Raw genomic sequence first — 19192 nt, forward strand, 5'->3', positions numbered from 1 at the left:
ACAGGAGGACTGTCAGCGTTAGAATATAATGTCATTCTGAGTTAGAATACTACAGGAGGACTGTCAGTGTTAGAATATAATGTCATTCTGAGTTAGAACACTACAGGAGGACTGTCAGTGTTAGAATATAATGTCATTCTGAGTTAGAATACTACAGGAGGACTGTCAGCGTTAGAATATAATGTCATTCTGAGTTAGAATACTACAGGAGGACTGTCAGTGTTAGAATATAATGTTATTCTGAGTTAGAATACTACAGGAGGACTGTCAGTGTTAGAATATAATGTTATTCTGAGTTAGAATACTACAGGAGGACTGTCAGTGTTAGAATATAATGTCATTCTGAGTTAGAATACTACAGGAGGACTGTCAGCGTTAGAATATAATGTCATTCTGAGTTAGAATACTACAGGAGGACTGTCAGTGTTAGAATATAATGTTATTCTGAGTTAGAATACTACAGGAGGACTGTCAGTGTTAGAATATAATGTCATTCTGAGTTAGAACACTACAGGAGGACTGTCAGCGTCAGAATGTAATGTCATTCTGAGTTAGAATACTACAGGAGGACTGTCAGCGTCAGAATGTAATGTCATTCTGAGTTAGAATACTACAGGAGGACTGTCAGCATCAGAATGTAATGTCATTCTGAGTTAGAATACTACAGGAGGACTGTCAGCGTTAGAATATAATGTCATTCTGAGTTAGAATACTACAGGAGGACTGTCAGCGTCAGAATGTAATGTCATTCTGAGTTAGAATACTACAGGAGGACTGTCAGCGTTAGAATATAATGTCATTCTGAGTTAGAATACTACAGGAGGACTGTCAGCGTTAGAATATAATGTCATTCTGAGTTAGAACACTACAGGAGGACTGTCAGCGTTAGAATATAATGTCATTCTGAGTTAGAACACTACAGGAGGACTGTCAGCATCAGAATGTAATGTCATTCTGAGTTAGAATACTACAGGAGGACTGTCAGTGTTAGAATATAATGTTATTCTGAGTTAGAATACTACAGGAGGACTGTCAGCGTCAGAATATAATGTCATTCTGAGTTAGAACACTACAGGAGGACTGTCAGTGTCAGAATGTAATGTCATTCTGAGTTAGAATACTACAGGAGGACTGTCAGCGTCAGAATATAATGTCATTCTGAGTTAGAATACTACAGGAGGACTGTCAGTGTTAGAATATAATGTCATTCTGAGTTAGAATACTACAGGAGGACTGTCAGCGTTAGAATATAATGTCATTCTGAGTTAGAACACTACAGGAGGACTGTCAGTGTTAGAATATAATGTCATTCTGAGTTAGAACACTACAGGAGGACTGTCAGCGTTAGAATATAATGTCATTCTGAGTTAGAACACTACAGGAAGACTGTCAGCATCAGAATGTAATGTCATTCTGAGTTAGAATACTACAGGAGGACTGTCAGTGTCAGAATGTAATGTTATTCTGAGTTAGAATACTACAGGAGGACTGTCAGCGTCAGAATGTAATGTCATTCTGAGTTAGAATACTACAGGAGGACTGTCAGCGTCAGAATGTAATGTCATTCTGAGTTAGAACACTACAGGAGGACTGTCAGTGTCAGAATGTAATGTCATTCTGAGTTAGAATACTACAGGAGGACTGTCAGCGTCAGAATATAATGTCATTCTGAGTTAGAATACTACAGGAGGACTGTCAGCATCAGAATGTAATGTCATTCTGAGTTAGAATACTACAGGAGGACTGTCAGTGTTAGAATGTAATGTCATTCTGAGTTAGAATACTACAGGAGGACTGTCAGTGTCAGAATGTAATGTCATTCTGAGTTAGAATACTACAGGAGGACTGTCAGTGTTAGAATATAATGTCATTCTGAGTTAGAATACTACAGGAGGACTGTCAGCATCAGAATATAATGTCATTCTGAGTTAGAATACTACAGGAGGACTGTCAGTGTTAGAATGTAATGTCATTCTGAGTTAGAATACTACAGGAGGACTGTCAGCGTCAGAATGTAATGTCATTCTGAGTTAGAATACTACAGGAGGACTGTCAGCGTTAGAATGTAATGTCATTCTGAGTTAGAATACTACAGGAGGACTGTCAGCGTCAGAATGTAATGTCATTCTGAGTTAGAATACTACAGGAGGACTGTCAGCGTTAGAATATAATGTCATTCTGAGTTAGAATACTACAGGAGGACTGTCAGTGTTAGAATATAATGTTATTCTGAGTTAGAATACTACAGGAGGACTGTCAGCGTCAGAATATAATGTCATTCTGAGTTAGAACACTACAGGAGGACTGTCAGTGTCAGAATGTAATGTCATTCTGAGTTAGAATACTACAGGAGGACTGTCAGCGTCAGAATATAATGTCATTCTGAGTTAGAATACTACAGGAGGACTGTCAGTGTTAGAATATAATGTCATTCTGAGTTAGAATACTACAGGAGGACTGTCAGCGTTAGAATATAATGCCATTCTGAGTTAGAACACTACAGGAGGACTGTCAGTGTTAGAATATAATGTCATTCTGAGTTAGAACACTACAGGAGGACTGTCAGCGTTAGAATATAATGTCATTCTGAGTTAGAACACTACAGGAAGACTGTCAGCATCAGAATGTAATGTCATTCTGAGTTAGAATACTACAGGAGGACTGTCAGTGTCAGAATGTAATGTTATTCTGAGTTAGAATACTACAGGAGGACTGTCAGCGTCAGAATGTAATGTCATTCTGAGTTAGAATACTACAGGAGGACTGTCAGCGTCAGAATGTAATGTCATTCTGAGATAGAACACTACAGGAGGACTGTCAGTGTCAGAATGTAATGTCATTCTGAGTTAGAATACTACAGGAGGACTGTCAGCGTCAGAATATAATGTCATTCTGAGTTAGAATACTACAGGAGGACTGTCAGCATCAGAATGTAATGTCATTCTGAGTTAGAATACTACAGGAGGACTGTCAGTGTTAGAATGTAATGTCATTCTGAGTTAGAATACTACAGGAGGACTGTCAGTGTCAGAATGTAATGTCATTCTGAGTTAGAATACTACAGGAGGACTGTCAGTGTTAGAATATAATGTCATTCTGAGTTAGAATACTACAGGAGGACTGTCAGCATCAGAATATAATGTCATTCTGAGTTAGAATACTACAGGAGGACTGTCAGTGTTAGAATGTAATGTCATTCTGAGTTAGAATACTACAGGAGGACTGTCAGCGTCAGAATGTAATGTCATTCTGAGTTAGAATACTACAGGAGGACTGTCAGCGTTAGAATGTAATGTCATTCTGAGTTAGAATACTACAGGAGGACTGTCAGCGTCAGAATGTAATGTCATTCTGAGTTAGAATACTACAGGAGGACTGTCAGCGTTAGAATATAATGTCATTCTGAGTTAGAATACTACAGGAGGACTGTCAGCGTCAGAATGTAATGTCATTCTGAGTTAGAACACTACAGGAGGACTGTCAGCGTCAGAATGTAATGTCATTCTGAGTTAGAATACTACAGGAGGACTGTCAGCGTTAGAATGTAATGTCATTCTGAGTTAGAATACTACAGGAGGACTGTCAGTGTCAGAATGTAATGTCATTCTGAGTTAGAATACTACAGGAGGACTGTCAGTGTTAGAATATAATGTCATTCTGAGTTAGAATACTACAGGAGGACTGTCAGTGTTAGAATGTAATGTCATTCTGAGTTAGAATACTACAGGAGGACTGTCAGTGTTAGAATGTAATGTCATTCTGAGTTAGAATACTACAGGAGGACTGTCAGCGTTAGAATATAATGTCATTCTGAGTTAGAATACTACAGGAGGACTGTCAGCGTTAGAATATAATGTCATTCTGAGTTAGAATACTACAGGAGGACTGTCAGCGTTAGAATATAATGTCATTCTGAGTTAGAATACTACAGGAGGACTGTCAGCGTTAGAATATAATGTCATTCTGAGTTAGAATACTACAGGAGGACTGTCAGTGTTAGAATATAATGTCATTCTGAGTTAGAATACTACAGGAGGACTGTCAGTGTTAGAATGTAATGTCATTCTGAGTTAGAATACTACAGGAGGACTGTCAGTGTTAGAATATAATGTCATTCTGAGTTAGAATACTACAAGAGGACTGTCAGTGTCAGAATGTAATGTCATTCTGAGTTAGAATACTACAGGAGGACTGTCAGCATCAGAATGTAATGTCATTCTGAGTAATGTCATACTGTGGGCGGTGGTGTGTGGTGGGAGAGGGGACCATCTCTCACATGCCTCTATCATCTCTGAGTTATGGAAGGTGTCACCATCCTGATACACACATCCCTCTCTGCTACATCCCACACAGTAGGGGTTCTCTCCCCCTCCCTCCCTCCCTCCCTCCCTCCCTCCCTCCCTCCCTCCCTCCCTCCCTCCCTCCCTCCCCAGAACAGGAGCTGTATCCAATTAGCAGTTCTATCTCAGTGCTATAGTTTAGGAGTTCAAATTAAAACAGACCCAATCGTCACCTCTATGCCAGTATTCTCTTCTCGCCTGCCCTGAGTCGCTATGGAAGAATTCTGAGTTAGAACACTACAGGAGGACTGTCTGTGTCAGAATGTAATGTCATTCTGAGTTAGAATACTACAGGAGGACTGTCAGCGTTAGAATGTAATGTCATTCTGAGTTAGAATACTACAGGAGGACTGTCAGTGTTAGAATATAATGTCATTCTGAGTTAGAATACTACAGGAGGACTGTCAGTGTCAGAATGTAATGTCATTCTGAGTTAGAATACTACAGGAGGACTGTCAGTGTCAGAATATAATGTCATTCTGAGTTAGAACACTACAGGAGGACTGTCAGTGTCAGAATGTAATGTCATTCTGAGTTAGAATACTACAGGAGGACTGTCAGCGTTAGAATGTAATGTCATTCTGAGTTAGAATACTACAGGAGGACTGTCAGTGTTAGAATATAATGTCATTCTGAGTTAGAATACTACAAGAGGACTGTCAGTGTCAGAATGTAATGTCATTCTGAGTTAGAATACTACAGGAGGACTGTCAGCGTCAGAATGTAATCAGCACTTTACAGTCACACTCGATGAGACCCCATATCCCACTTTTTCCCTTCCACCCTTTCGACCTATTTCTCTCCCTTCTTACCTCGTTCGCCTTCCCTCCCTCTCTCCCTCTTGCATTTTTAATACTCCTGCAAGTTTCTTACTGATGGTTTCCACTGAAGTCTGAGTTGAGCACTCTCTTATCTCGACTCTGAATCGGCCTCTACACTGTAAAACCCGGATAAGTTCTGGCTACTCAAAGATTTTGAGGAAACAGATTCCCCCCCCCCCCCCCCCCCCCCCCCCCCCCCCCCCAAAAAAAGTGTAGTTAAGAAAGTGAAATAGCTCAAGTGAGCAGTACTAACTTCATATGAGTAAAACATATGCCGTTTTTTTGAGTAAGGTATAGTAGGGTTTTTATTATATATTTTTTGTACCTTTATTTTACCAGGCAAATCAGTTAAAAACAAATTCTTATTTTCAATGACGGCCTAGGAACAGTGGGTTAACTGCCTTGTTCAGGGGGCAGAACGACAGATTTGTTAAGAACAGTGGGAAGGGTTAAGAACAGTGGGAAGAAACTACTCAAGCCATTTAAACTGGAACAACCATTTCAGTCATGGGTACCAAAATTCAATAATTGGATTAGTTAAGAAGAAAAAAAATGTTATCTTTGTTTTGCATAACTTTTGATCAATGAATCACTCAGTGTACATGCAAAAAACACAGACATTAAAAACTATTCCAAAATATCAATCTGCAGTAGAGCATGCTGGGAAAAAAAAAGTACATTTGTTTAAAAATAAATTGTTGGTGTGACTTCTCATTTAGTTTTAAACAGCTAACCTATATGAGAACTCCTTTAGGTCATGTGCACGAAATGCATATCAACAGAGCTGTCAGTAAAAGTCATCACAGGTAAGGTGTCTGAGCATCCCATAATAATGCCCTGAGGCATTAGGTTGATGTGCCAAAAGCCGTCTGTCACCACTTTCCACTCCCAGATTTAATTCCATGTCATTCCCAGTCTGAGAATGATTATTACTGTGGGAATATTGTATAAGATCCTGGCAGACCCCGATACAGAATTAGCAGGAAACAGGATAAAAAATGTGTAATTTGATTTGAGATTCTATTTATTGCAGAGTGAATAAGAATGGCTAAAGCACTGCCAATGCTGTGGGTTCCCATACACATCCTAATATTGAGTTGCACCCCCGTTTTCCCTCAGAACAGCCTCAATTCGTCAAGGCATGGGCTTTACAAGGTGTCGAAAGCGTTCCACAGGAATGCTGGCCCATGTTGACTCCAATGCTTCCCACAGTTGTGTCAACTTGGCTGGATGTCCTTTGGGTGGTGGACCATTCTTGATACACACATGGAAAACTGTTGAGCGTGAAAAACCCGGCAGCATTGCAGTTCTTGACACAAACCGGTGCACCTGGCACCTACTACCATGACCCCATTCAAAAGCACTTAAATCTTTTGTCTTGCCCATTCATCCTCTGAATGGAAAGAGCAGGAGTCCTTAATGTTTTGTATACTCAGTGTATATACAGTATATTGTATATTGCTGACATGCAGTCCAAGGCGGGGTTTCCCTTAAAAAAGTCCATACTGTATATATATATATATATATACACACACACACACCAGTGGAGGCTGGTGGAGGGAGAGATAAGGAGGACAGGCTCATAATGGAATGAACAGAATCACACTCAAACACAAGCAAAATGAAAGTTGTGCATTTACATTTGTACACATTTCTTCATCTCGTTTACAGTAAACGTAACATACCAGTCGAAGGAGGGCTTCTCTCCGCAGTCAAAGGCATCCTGCAGCTCTTTGACCAAGTTGGCCTGCCCTGGTAGCCTGAACAGGCCTTCTTCCCGTAGGCCCCACTTGCGTATAAAGCCCACACACTGCTCCACCAGCATGGGGGCTTGCCTGCTCCCATAACGCCTCTCGTACCGCACCGTCTCCTCCAGCTTCTGACCAAAGATACCTGGCAGAGACACAAACACACACAGCTCAATGTTAGGATTTAGGATGTATATTGTGCCTTTCTTGTTAAATCTGTGTGTTTTTTTTCTTCCAAAAGACATCCTATACATGATGTGTAACGACTCATTGGCATGTGGAGGATGTTAAAACAGCGATCAACTCACAGCTAAAGGTATCATAGGAAACATAACACTGTGTGCTATGAAGAATACTGCATTAGTGTTCAGTTAACAGTGATTTTTCAAAAAGATGGACTAACTGGCAGTGGACATGTTTTGAGGATTTTCACAATTAGATTTTTTTTATAGCTTTTTCTTATAGAACATTAAAGGGAAAATATCCTGTCAAACCATGGCATCACATCAAGCCCATTAAAAAACAGACCAGATTTATCCCCCGATCTGAATGTATCAAATAGGGAGAAACTGGCTCATGTTACTAAAGTCACACAGATAACAGCATCAAAGAGAACATGGGGATCCTAAACCATCTGATTAATTCCAATGGAATCTGTTTTTCTGTTCTCAGCCTAAAATAGATCTGACTCTGACCACTGTAGTAAAGAAAATGTATTATTAATCCTACACAAAACACCTACAAATCCAAGAGATTAAATCAAACTGCCTCTCCTCTCCTCTCCTCTCCTCTCCTCTCCTCTCCTCTCCTCTCCTCTCCTCTCCTCTCCTCTCCTCTCCTCTCCTCTCCTCTCTTCTCCTCTCTTCTCTTCTCTTCTCTTCTCTTCTCCTCTCCTCTGTTCTGTTCTCCTCTGTTCTGTTCTCCTCTCCTCTCCTCTCCTCTGTTCTGTTCTGTTCTGTTCTCCTCTGTTCTCCTCTCCTCTGTTCTGTTCTCCTCTGTTCTGTTCTCCTCTGTTCTGTTCTCCTCTGTTCTGTTCTCATCTCCTCTGTTCTCCTCTCCTCTGTTCTGTTCTGTTCTCCTCTGTTCTGTTCTCCTCTCCTCTCCTCTCCTCTCCTCTGTTCTGTTCTGTTCTGTTCTCCTCTGTTCTCCTTTCCTCTGTTCTGTTCTCCTCTGTTCTGTTCTCCTCTGTTCTGTTCTCCTCTGTTCTGTTCTCATCTCCTCTGTTCTCCTCTCCTCTGTTCTGTTCTCCTCTCCTCTGTTCTGTTCTCCTCTGTTCTGTTCTGTTCTCCTCTCCTCTCCTCTGTTCTGTTCTCCTCTCCTCTCCTCTGTTCTGTTCTCCTCTCCTCTGTTCTGTTCTCCTCTGTTCTGTTCTCCTCTCATCTCCTCTGTTCTGTTCTCCTCTGTTCTGTTCTCCTCTCATCTCCTCTGTTCTGTTCTCCTCTGTTCTGTTCTCCTCTCATCTCCTCTGTTCTGTTCTCCTCTCATCTCCTCTGTTCTGTTCTCCTCTCATCTCCTCTGTTCTGTTCTCCTCTCCTCTGTTCTGTTCTCCTCTCATCTCCACTGTTCTGTTCTCCTCTCCTCTCCTCTGTTCTCCTCTCATCTCCTCTGTTCTGTTCTCCTCTCCTCTGTTCTGTTCTCCTCTGTTCTCCTCTCATCTCCTCTGTTCTGTTCTCATCTCCTCTGTTCTGTTCTCATCTCCTCTGTTCTCCTCTCCTCTCCTCTGTTGTTCTCCTCTCCTCTCCTCTCCTCTCCTCTCCTCTCCTCTCCTCTCCTCTCCTCTCCTCTCCTCTCCTCTCCTCTCCTCTCCTCTCCTCTCCTCTCCTCTCCTCTCCTCTCCTCTCCTCTCCTTTGTTTTGGGTCTCCTCTCCTTTTCTATGTTCTACTCTCTGCTGCTCTGGCCTTTTGTCTGTGGCAATCCATTAGAAACAAATTGTGATTCACATCAGACCTGGCTTCAAATAGTATTTGAAATAATAAAAAATAAAAACGTTATCTGTGCTTGATTGAGCATGCCTGACTTTATGGACTAATAAAATAGTCCTAAACAAGCAAAATTGGCAATCTGGCACTCCAGGCAGGATGACACAAACACTCAAAGTATTTGAACGATTTCAAATAGTGTTTGAACCCAGGTGTAGTTCACATTTAAAGGTCTCATGCGGACGTCGTTCAACAGGGGATTAGAGCTGCTAAGGCTGCCTTCCTGAGAGCGTTGGATCTGCTGCATACTGTTCTGGTCTCCAGACACAGACAGAGACAGAGGCCTGGCCCTGAACACAACATGTGGTAGGCTACAATGAGGTATGGCACAGTTAACAATGAGCAACTGCAATAGTCTAATTCTGTTGTTCAAAATCCTGCATGTCCCTAAAGTGTGTTGTTCCAATCTTACCAAAGAGTTGATACAGAGACATTCTGAAACATTGAGCTAATAAACAAAATAACGAAACACTCAGCAACACTCACTTATAATACAGTATCTTTGTCAACAGTATATCTCCACTCTAAAACCCAATAAGGAGCATGACATTGTCATCTCAAACACATAGGTTTTCCCAAAGGTTTTCCCTGTTCTGGTATGTAAAGCCATAAAACACGTAACCTGTGACCCCTCTCTTCACACACGACTGTGTCCAGACGAGTCGTGACGTGTTTACCTCACCCCTCTTGAAGCTGGCACAACTTGTCATTTTCCGGTAGATGATCCGATGAATAAAAAACTATGGGAAAAAATCAGAGCGCTGAAGGAACACAGTTTTAAAGTCCCCCGTGCCTCAGCATCGTTGGAGATGAGGGAAAAGACGAGTACGATCTGTGTATTCAAGCATCTGTGTGAGCAGATAGAAAGACAGAGATGTGACAGGCGTGTCCCCATGGGTATGATAACTTTGTCATTGTTTGTGGTTTTCAGTGAGGTCTCAGTTACTCTGTTTTTTAATACAGTGCAACAGCAGAGTACAGTGGTAAGAGTATTTCCAGATGTTTTCTCTACCCTGGGTCCTTCTTCCAGTCTTCTGTTTCTGTCCTTTCGGTCTCCATTCATTCAAAAACAGAAGTTGAAGAAATGTCTATAGAGTGTGACGTCAGATCTTCACAAAATACACAGATCAAACTAAGAAAACCTCTCACTCATGAAAAGGCAAAGTGTCCAGACTACTTTCTCCACAAGGAAAGGCTTGAACAAAGTGTCCAGACTACTTTCTCCACAAGGAGAGGCTTAAACAAAGTGTCCAGACTACTTTCTCCACAATAAGAGGCTTAAACAAAGTGTCCAGACTACTTTCTCCACAAGGAGAGGCTTAAACAAAGTGTCCAGACTACTTTCTCCACAATAAGAGGCTTAAACAAAGTGTCCAGACTACTTTCTCCACAATAAGAGGCTTAAACAAAGTGTCCAGACTACTTTCTCCACAATAAGAGGCTTAAACAAAGTGTCCAGACTACTTTCTCCACAATAAGAGGCTTAAACAAAGTGTCCAGACTACTTTCTCCACAAGGAGAGGCTTAAACAAAGTGTCCAGACTACTTTCTCCACAAGGAGAGGCTTGAACAAAGTGTCCAGACTACTTTCTCCACAAGGAAAGGCTTGAACAAAGTGTCCAGACTACTTTCTCCACAAGGAGAGGCTTGAACAAAGTGTCCAGACTACTTTCTCCACAAGGAAAGGCTTGAACAAAGTGTCCAGACTACTTTCTCCACAAGAAGAGGCTTGAACAAAGTGTCCAGACTACTTTCTCCACAAGGAGAGGCTTGAACAAAGTGTCCAGACTACTTTCTCCACAAGGAGAGGCTTGAACAAAGTGTCCAGACTACTTTCTCCACAAGGAAAGGCTTGAACAAAGTGTCCAGACTACTTTCTCCACAAGGAGAGGCTTAAACAAAGTGTCCACACTACATTCTCCACAGGGAGAGGCTTGAACAAAGTGTCCAGACTACTTTCTCCAGTAAAGGAATACAAGGAAAAGAGAATGAGAAATGTCAGTAGAAATTCCACAGGCCATGAATCTGAGAGTGTTATCCAGAGGCCACATATAGCAGTTCAGAGTGTGTGTGCACATTTGTTTGTTTGTGTGTACGTTTGTGTGTGTGTGTAGATCTGTGGGTGTATTAGCAGAGGTGGAAGGCTACTGTAGATTTAAACACGTAAATCCTCCTGACATGCTGGCCGGGCCAGGCCGGGTGAGGAGAGTCTGGCTTTTATACAGACTCCCTGGATGGTCGACCGTCTAGTCTGGTCTGGAGTGGAGACTGTGACAGCTTTACCACAGCCAATTAGCAACCTCCTTCAACACTCAGGTCCTGCCAGGTCAACTCCTCTCCTCAAGCTTACTGCCTGCTGAGCTGAGTGCTCCCGGCCCCTCCCCTCTTCACTCCATACAACACAGTCCTCTTGTCGTCCTAACCCTCCATTCTATTGCCTCCAAACATCCAGTCGAGGGAGAGAGAGAGAGAGAGAGAGAGCTCAGGAGAAAGAGAGAGAGGCCCCTCTCACTGCCCTCCGTTGTCTGACGTGTGTGGTGAATGCTGTTCAGGCGGCCAGACACACACACACACCCACACACATACACACCCCCACACACACATTCTAGCGCTAATCATTTCCACTGTGCTCTCTCATGGTGCTCTCTTGACTGAGCCAAAGCCCTCGGGAGTATGAGTCCTCAGGAGTATCTGTCCTCAGGAGTATCAGTCCTCAGGAGTATCAGACCTCAGGAGTATCTGTCCTCAGGAGTATCAGACCTCAGGAGTATCAGTCCTCTGGAGTATCAGTCCTCAGGAGTATCAGTCTTCAGGAGTATCTGTCCTCAGGAGTATCAGTCCTCTGGAGTATCTGTCCTCAGGAGTATCCGCCCTCAGGAGTATCTGTCCTCAGGAGTATCAGTCCTCAGGAGTATCTGTCCTCAGGAGTATCTGTCCTCAGGAGTATCCGTCCTCAGGAGTATCTGTCCTCAGGAGTATCAGTCCTCAGGAGCATCTGTCCTCGGGAGTATGAGTCCTCAGGAGTATGAGTCCTCGGGAGTATCTGTCCTCAGGAGTATCAGTCCTCTGGACTATCAGTCCTCTGGATTATGAGTCCTCAGGAGTTTCAGTCTGCAGGCTTATCAGTCAGGCTTATCAGTCCTCAGGAGCATCAGTCCTCAGGAGTATCAGTCCTCAGGAGTATCAGTCCTCCTGAATATCAGTCCTCAGCAGTATCAGTCCTCAGCAGTAGGAAGAGTTTGGTCTCCTTGCTGTGGTAGTTTGGGTGCGAACGACTGTGAGAAAAATACATTCTATTCCCAAATGCATTAACATTTACGATCGTGGCTCTTGTTCGAGCCACTGCTCGCTCTGTTTGCTACAAATATACCGGGGTACACAGGGTGTACTGTAGAAGATTCATGAGACCATAGGCTTACTGGTCAAATGCACACGAGAGGGTACTTCAGGGGTACTCCGGACAGAGCAAAAGTCAGTTGGTGGTACAGAAAAAGGTTACGGCTGGTCCACCTCATTCCTTTCATCTAAAGCCAAGAGCTCAATGTCGTTAGACTATTTTGTAGGGCTATAGTCTCCAGTTGGCCATAGCTCCTCTCTCTCAGCATATTGGAGCTATTTGTTTGAGTGGTGTGTGTTTGAGTGGTCTCTCTACAATAGAAAGCCTTATATTACACTATTCTCCCAGTTGCGAAACAGCCGACAGGGAGGAGGTGAGGGCCCTGGTGGAGTGGTGCCAGGAAAATAACCTCTCCCTCAATGTCAACAAAATGAAGGAGCTGATCGTGGACTTCAAGAGACAGCAGAGGGAGCACGCAACCATTCACATCGACAGGGCTGCAGTGGAGAAGGTGGAAAGAAGCTTCAAGTTCCTCGGCGTACACATCACTGACCATGTAAAATGGTCCACCCACACAGACAGTGTGGTGAAGAAGGTGCAACAGCGCCTCTTCAACCTTGCCTTGGCCCCTAAGACCCTCACAAACTTTTACAGATGCACCATTGAGAGCATCCTGTCAGGCTGTATCACCGCCTGGTACGGCAACTGCACCGCCCTCAACCGCAGAGCTCTCCAGAGGATGGTGCGGCTTGCACATCGCATCACTGAGGGCACGCTGCCTGGCCTCCAGGACATCTACAGCACCCGGTGTCACAGGAAGTCAAAGAAGATCATCAAGGACTGTTCACCCCGCCGAGCCAAGGCCTGTTCACCCCGCTACCATCCAGAAGGAAGTGCATCATAGCCGGGACCCAGAGACTGACTGGTCACTTTAATAATGGAACACTGGTCACTTTGGTAATGCTTGCATACTGTTTTACCCACTTCATATGTATATACTGTATTCTAGTCAAGTTCATCCTATTTAACTATTGCTGTACATATACTGTTCTATTCTTCAGATATACTATATATTCTATCCACATACTGTCCATAATATCTATACATCCCATCACATATATATTTATACTCCGGAGTCCGACATTTGTTATCCTAATATTTTTATACTTCTTATTTCCATTATTTTCCTTTTTAGATGTGTGTGTATTGTTGTGTATTGTTAGATGTTACTGCACTGTTGGAGCTAGGAACAAGCATTTCACTACACCCAGAATTACATCTGCTAAATATCGGTATGTGACCAATACAATTTGATTTAGATTTTCTCCTCTCTCTGCTCTGTGGGAACTGGATCCAGGGGGTCTGTAAATCATGTAATTGCACAAATATTCTTCACAGGCTTTGATCCAACAAGAGCTAATCAAAGAACACACACTCTTAGAAGAGGTACTGACTAACGGAGGACAAACTATACGAATAAACAAATAGAGTCAGACAGTCGTCTCTCCTGGCTGTGGATGAGAGTGCAAATAGAGTCAGACAGTCGTCTCTCCTGGCTGTGGATGAGAGTGCAAGGGAAATTCCTCGGATGTTGTCAACATGAAATGACTACCCTTTCACAGAGCCAGAAAAGGTACTATTATCCAACACACAGTATGTCTACAGAATAGCCTGGTTCAATGGTATCCAATATAGATTCACATTTAAACACAGCAGAGAGGGTAGAAGAAGAACTGTCAGCAGCAGTAAATATTTCACAGGATAGTAATATATTCAATCATTGTGCATTTCGTCCTTACAAGAGGACCTTTTCTAAAATGTCAAGATCTTTAGAAGAATATTCCAAACAATGAAAAATAACGCTAGTTTCAAGTATAATAAAGGCTTGCCATTTTTCAGACTAAAGTTAAATCGAAGGAATGTAAATTGAAGATAATTATTCAAGTCCCTATACTTTACAGCTGAACATAGAGAACTAATCGTAGACAGAGATATCAGCAGAGAGAACAATGCCAATGAATGGAAAAGATGGAAAAACCAACTGATAGAGAAAGATAGACCAACATAAAGATAGCACAGACTAAGATAGACCAAGATAAAGATAGCACAGACTAAGATAGACCAAGATAAAGATAGCATAGAGAAGGATAGACCAAGAGAAAGATAGCACAGACTAAGATAGACCAAGATAAAGATAGCATAGAGAAGGAGAGACCAAGAGAAAGATAGCATAGATAAAGATAGCAATAGAGCTAGCATAGAGAAGGATAGCATAGAGAAAGATAGCATAGATAAAGATAGCGATAGAGATAGCATAGAGAAGGATAGCATAGAGAAAGATAGCATAGATAAAGATCGACCAAGATAAAGATAGCATAGATAAAGATAGCAATAAAGATAGCACAGATAAAGACTGACCGTGATAAAGATAGCATAGATAAAGAGAGCAATAAAGATAACATAGAGAAATATAGACCAAAATAAAGACAGCATAGATAAAGATAGCAATAAAGATAGCATAGATAAAGATAGACCAAAATAAAGATAGCGTAGATAAAGATAGCAATAAAGATAGCATAGATAAAGATAGCAATAAAGATAGCATAGATAAATATAGCATAGATAAAGATAGCATAGAGAAAGACAGCATAGAGAAAGATAGCATAGATAAAGACAGCATAGAGAAAGATAGCATAGATAAAGATAGCATAGATAAAGACTGACCAAGATAAAGATAGGATATAGAGAGCAACACATGTGCTTAAGGGGTTGGGTGGCCCTGTCTTGACCATCATGGAATCGCTACACCTTTTTGGGTTGATGTGATATTGTACCTGGCTGGTGACCTGGTGACCTGGTGACCTTGAGGCACAGTAATATTACACAGGACAGGTAAAAGCCCACAGAGTACCTGGTCTCATTGGATGGAACTCCATCTTCCTAAGACTGCCCTTGGGGAGTGCTTGGCTGGCTGGCTACTCAGACTACACAGGTTGGTGAGTGGGCTCTTACCCAGCCGGGATACACTCGGTACACACACGCGCGAGTTGGAACACAAAAGGAGACCCATTCCACATGGAGTGCTAGTAAATTGCACTAGTGTTGATTAGCTTAGTATCAGATCATAAAGATTGATGAGAAATAGATGTAACAAAATTGATTTTAAACACCACCTCATCTCCACAAATTAACCACCAGTAGGTAACAAATCATAAAAGCACATTTTCCAGAGTAAGAGAGAACTTCTCTATCTAGGTGTCATGTCTACCCCCCTGTTAGCCACCCTGACAGCTTAGTGGAGTCTGCCACTAGCATAGTCAGTGTAGTCAGCTCAGCTATCCCCATTGAGACCGTGTCTGTGCCTCGATCTAGATTGGGCAAAACTAAACATGGCGGTGTTCGCCTTAGCAATCTCACTGGAATAAAGACCTCCTCCATTCCTGTTATTATTGAAAGAGATTGTGATCTCTCACATCTCAAATAGGGCTACTTAATGTCAGATCCCTCACTTCAAAGGCAGTTATAGTCAATGAACAAATCACTGATCATAATCTTGATGTGATTGGCCTGACTGAAACATGGCTTAAGCCTGATGAATTTACTGTGTTAAATGAGGCCTCTCCTCCTGGTTACACTAGTGACCATATCTCCCGCCATCCCGCAAAAGCGGAGGTGTTGCTAACATTTACGATAGAAAATTTCAATTTACAAAAAAAACAATTGACTGCGTTTTCCTCTTTTGAGCTTCTAGTCTTGAAATCTACGCAGCCTACTCAATCACTTTTCATAGCTACTGTTTATAGGCCTCCTGGGCCGTATACAGCGTTCCTCACTGAGTACCCTGAATTCCTATAGGACCTTGTAGCCATGGCAGATAATATTCTGATTTTGGTGACTTTAATATTCACCATTTTATTATGTTTGCAATCGCAGCAAATAATCGGCTCAGACCCCAACCAAGGATCAAAAGCCGTGCTATAATTTCTCAGACAACCCAAAGATTCCTAGATGCCCTTCCAGACTCCCTCCACCTACCCAAGGACGTCAGAGTACGAAAATCGGTTAACCACCTAACAGGGGAACTAAATTTAACCTTGCGTAATACCCTAGATGCAGTCGCACCCCTAAAAACAAAAAACATTTGTCATAAGAAACTAGCTCCCTGGTATACAGAAAATACCCGAGCCCTAAAGCAAGCTTCCAGAAAATTGGAACGGAAATGGTTCTACACCAAACTGGAAGTCTTCCGACTAGCTTGGAAAGAATCGAAGAGCCCTCACTGCTGCTCGATTATCCTATTTTTCCAACCTAATTGAGGAGAATAAGAACAATCCAAAATGTATTTTTGATACTGTTGCAAAGCTAACTAAAAAGCAGCATTCCCCAAGAGAGCATGGCTTTTACTTCAGCAGTAATACATTCATGAACTTCTTTGAGGAAAAGATCATGATCATTAGAAAGCAAATTACGGACTCCTCTTTAAATCTGCGTATTCCTCCAAAGCAGTTGTCCTGAGTCTGCACAACTCTGCCAGGACCTTGGATCAAGGGAGACACTCAAGTTTTTTAATCCTATATCTCTTGACACAGTGATGAAAATAGTTTTGGCCTCTGAACCTTCAAACTGCATACTGGACCTTATTCCAACTAAACTACTGAAAGAGCTGCTTCCTGTGCTTGGCCCTTCTATGTTGAATATAATAAACAGCTCCCTATCCACCGGATGAGTACCAAACTCACTAAAAGTGGCAGTAATAAAGCCTCTCTTGAAAAAGCCAAACCCAGAAAATATATAAAAATATCGGCCTATATCGAATCTCCAATTCGTCTCAAAATATATTTTAAAAGCTGTTGTGCAGTAACTCACTACTTTCCTGAAGACAAACAATGTATACAAAACGCTTCAGTCTGGTTTTAGACCCCATCATAGCACTGAGACGGCACTTGTGAAGGTGGTAAATGACCTTTTAATGGCGTCAGACCGAGACTCTGCATCTCTCCTCGTGCTCCTAGACCTTAGTGCTGCTTTTGATACCATCGTTCACCACATTCTTTTGGAGAGATTGGAAACCCAAATTGGTCTACACGGACAAGTTCTGGCCTGGTTTAGATCTTATCTGTCGGAAAGATATCAGTTTGTCTCTGTGAATGGTTTGTCTTCTGACAAATCAACTGTACATTTCGGTGTTCCTCAAGGCTTCGTTTTAGGATCACTAATGTTTTCACTATATATATTTTACCTCTTGGTGATGTCATTCGGAAACATAATGTTAACTTTCACTGCTATGAGGACGATACACAGCTGTAAATTTCAATGAAACATGGTGAAGCCCCAAAATTGCCCTCATTGGAAGCCTGTGTTTCAGACATAAGGAAGTGGAAGGCGGCAAATGTTTTACTTTTAAACTCAGACAAAACAGAGATGCTAGCTCTAGGTCCCAAGAAACAAAGAGATCCTCTGTTGGATCTGACAATTAATCTAGACCCTGATCTCTCTTTTGACGAACATATCAAGAATATGCTTTTTTCTATCTTCGTAACATTGAAAAAATCTGAAACTTTCTGTCCAAAAATTGTGCAGAAAAATGTATCTATGCTTTTGTCACTTCTAGATTAGACTACTGCAATGCTCTACTTTCCGGTTACCCGGATAAAGCACTAAATAATCTTCAGTTAGTGCTAAACACGGATGCTAGAATCTTGACTAGAACCAAAAGATTTTATCATATTACTTCAATGCTAGTCTCTCTACACTGGCTTCCTGTTAAGGCTAGGAATAATGTCAAGGTTTTACTGCTAACCTAACTAAGCATTACATGGGCTTGCTCCTACCTATCTTTCCAATTTGGTCCTGCCGTACATACCTACACGTACGCTACGGTCACAAGACGCAGGCCTCCTTACTGTCCCTAGAATTTCTAAGCAAACAGCTGGAGGCAGGACTTTCTCCTATAGAATTACATTTTTATGGAATGGTCTGCCTATCCATGTGAGAGATGCAGACTCGGTCGCGACCTTTAAGTCTTTATTGAAGACTCATCTCTTCAGTAGGTCCTATGATTGAGTGTAGTCTGGCCCAGGGGTGTGCAGGTGAACGGAAAGGCACTGGAGAGATGAACCGCTGTCTCTAACTCTGAATGACCTATGGCTATGTTGCACCCTCTACAACCACTGTGATTATTATTATCTGACCCTGCTGGTCATCTACGAACATTTGAACATCTTGGCCATGTTCTGCTATAATCTCCACCCGGCACAGCCAGAAGAGGACTGGCCATCCCTCAGAGCCTGGTTCCTCTCTAGGTTTCTTCCTAGGTTCTGGTCTTTCTAGGGAGTTTTTCCTAGCCACCGTGCTTCTACATCTGCACTGCTTGCTGTTTGGGGTTTTAGGCTAGGTTTCTGTACAGCATTTTGTGACATCGGCTGATGTAAAAAAGGGCTTTATAAATAAATTTGATTGATTGATTGGTGTGGGCAGCTACTGAACAGCTACTGAACAGCTACTGAACAGCTTAACTTCGGTTAACTTTGTTTAAGCAAGCTCCCTGCCTCTACAGTACCAGGCTGATCAAACAGAACATGACCCACAATTTTAATCGCATCTCTAGGGTATTATCTCTCCAATAGCCTCAGTCTCAGTCTGTGTGTGTGTGTGTGTGTGTGTGTGTGTGTGTGTGTGTGTGTGTGTGTGTGTGTGTGTGTCCCACTGCAGCAATATGTCAAAGGAAGCCCACCAAGGCTGTGTGCTGAGGGTGCAGTGTGTGTGTGTGTGTGTGTGTGTGTGTGTGTGTGTGTGTGTGTGTGTGTGTGTGTGTGTGTGTGTGTGTGTGTGTGTGTGTGTGTGTGTGTGTGTGTGCAGTTGTAAATTTGCCAGTCTTTTTTGACTAAAATATATAATTTGAATAATGATTTAGTCATTTTCATTATCATTTAGTCATTATAGATATTGTCAAAATGACAAAAACTG

At 42.1% G+C, this 19192-nt stretch overlaps 1 protein-coding gene across 4 annotated transcripts in view; it reads right to left on the reverse strand.

The window, feature by feature from the left end:
* Positions 1-19192, reverse strand: part of arhgap24 (Rho GTPase activating protein 24) — a 215225-nt gene that overhangs the window by 19360 nt on the left and 176673 nt on the right. For all 4 annotated transcript variants that reach the window (XM_036936831.1, XM_021622595.2, XM_036936832.1 and 1 more), the window contains one exon: positions 6847-7054. In XM_036936831.1, the coding sequence (XP_036792726.1) occupies positions 6847-7054 (208 nt within the window). The remainder of the gene's footprint in view (positions 1-6846; positions 7055-19192) is intronic.

This window comes from Oncorhynchus mykiss, chromosome 12 (genome assembly GCF_013265735.2).
Source record: "Oncorhynchus mykiss isolate Arlee chromosome 12, USDA_OmykA_1.1, whole genome shotgun sequence".
In the NCBI taxonomy this organism is placed as follows: domain Eukaryota; kingdom Metazoa; phylum Chordata; class Actinopteri; order Salmoniformes; family Salmonidae; genus Oncorhynchus; species Oncorhynchus mykiss.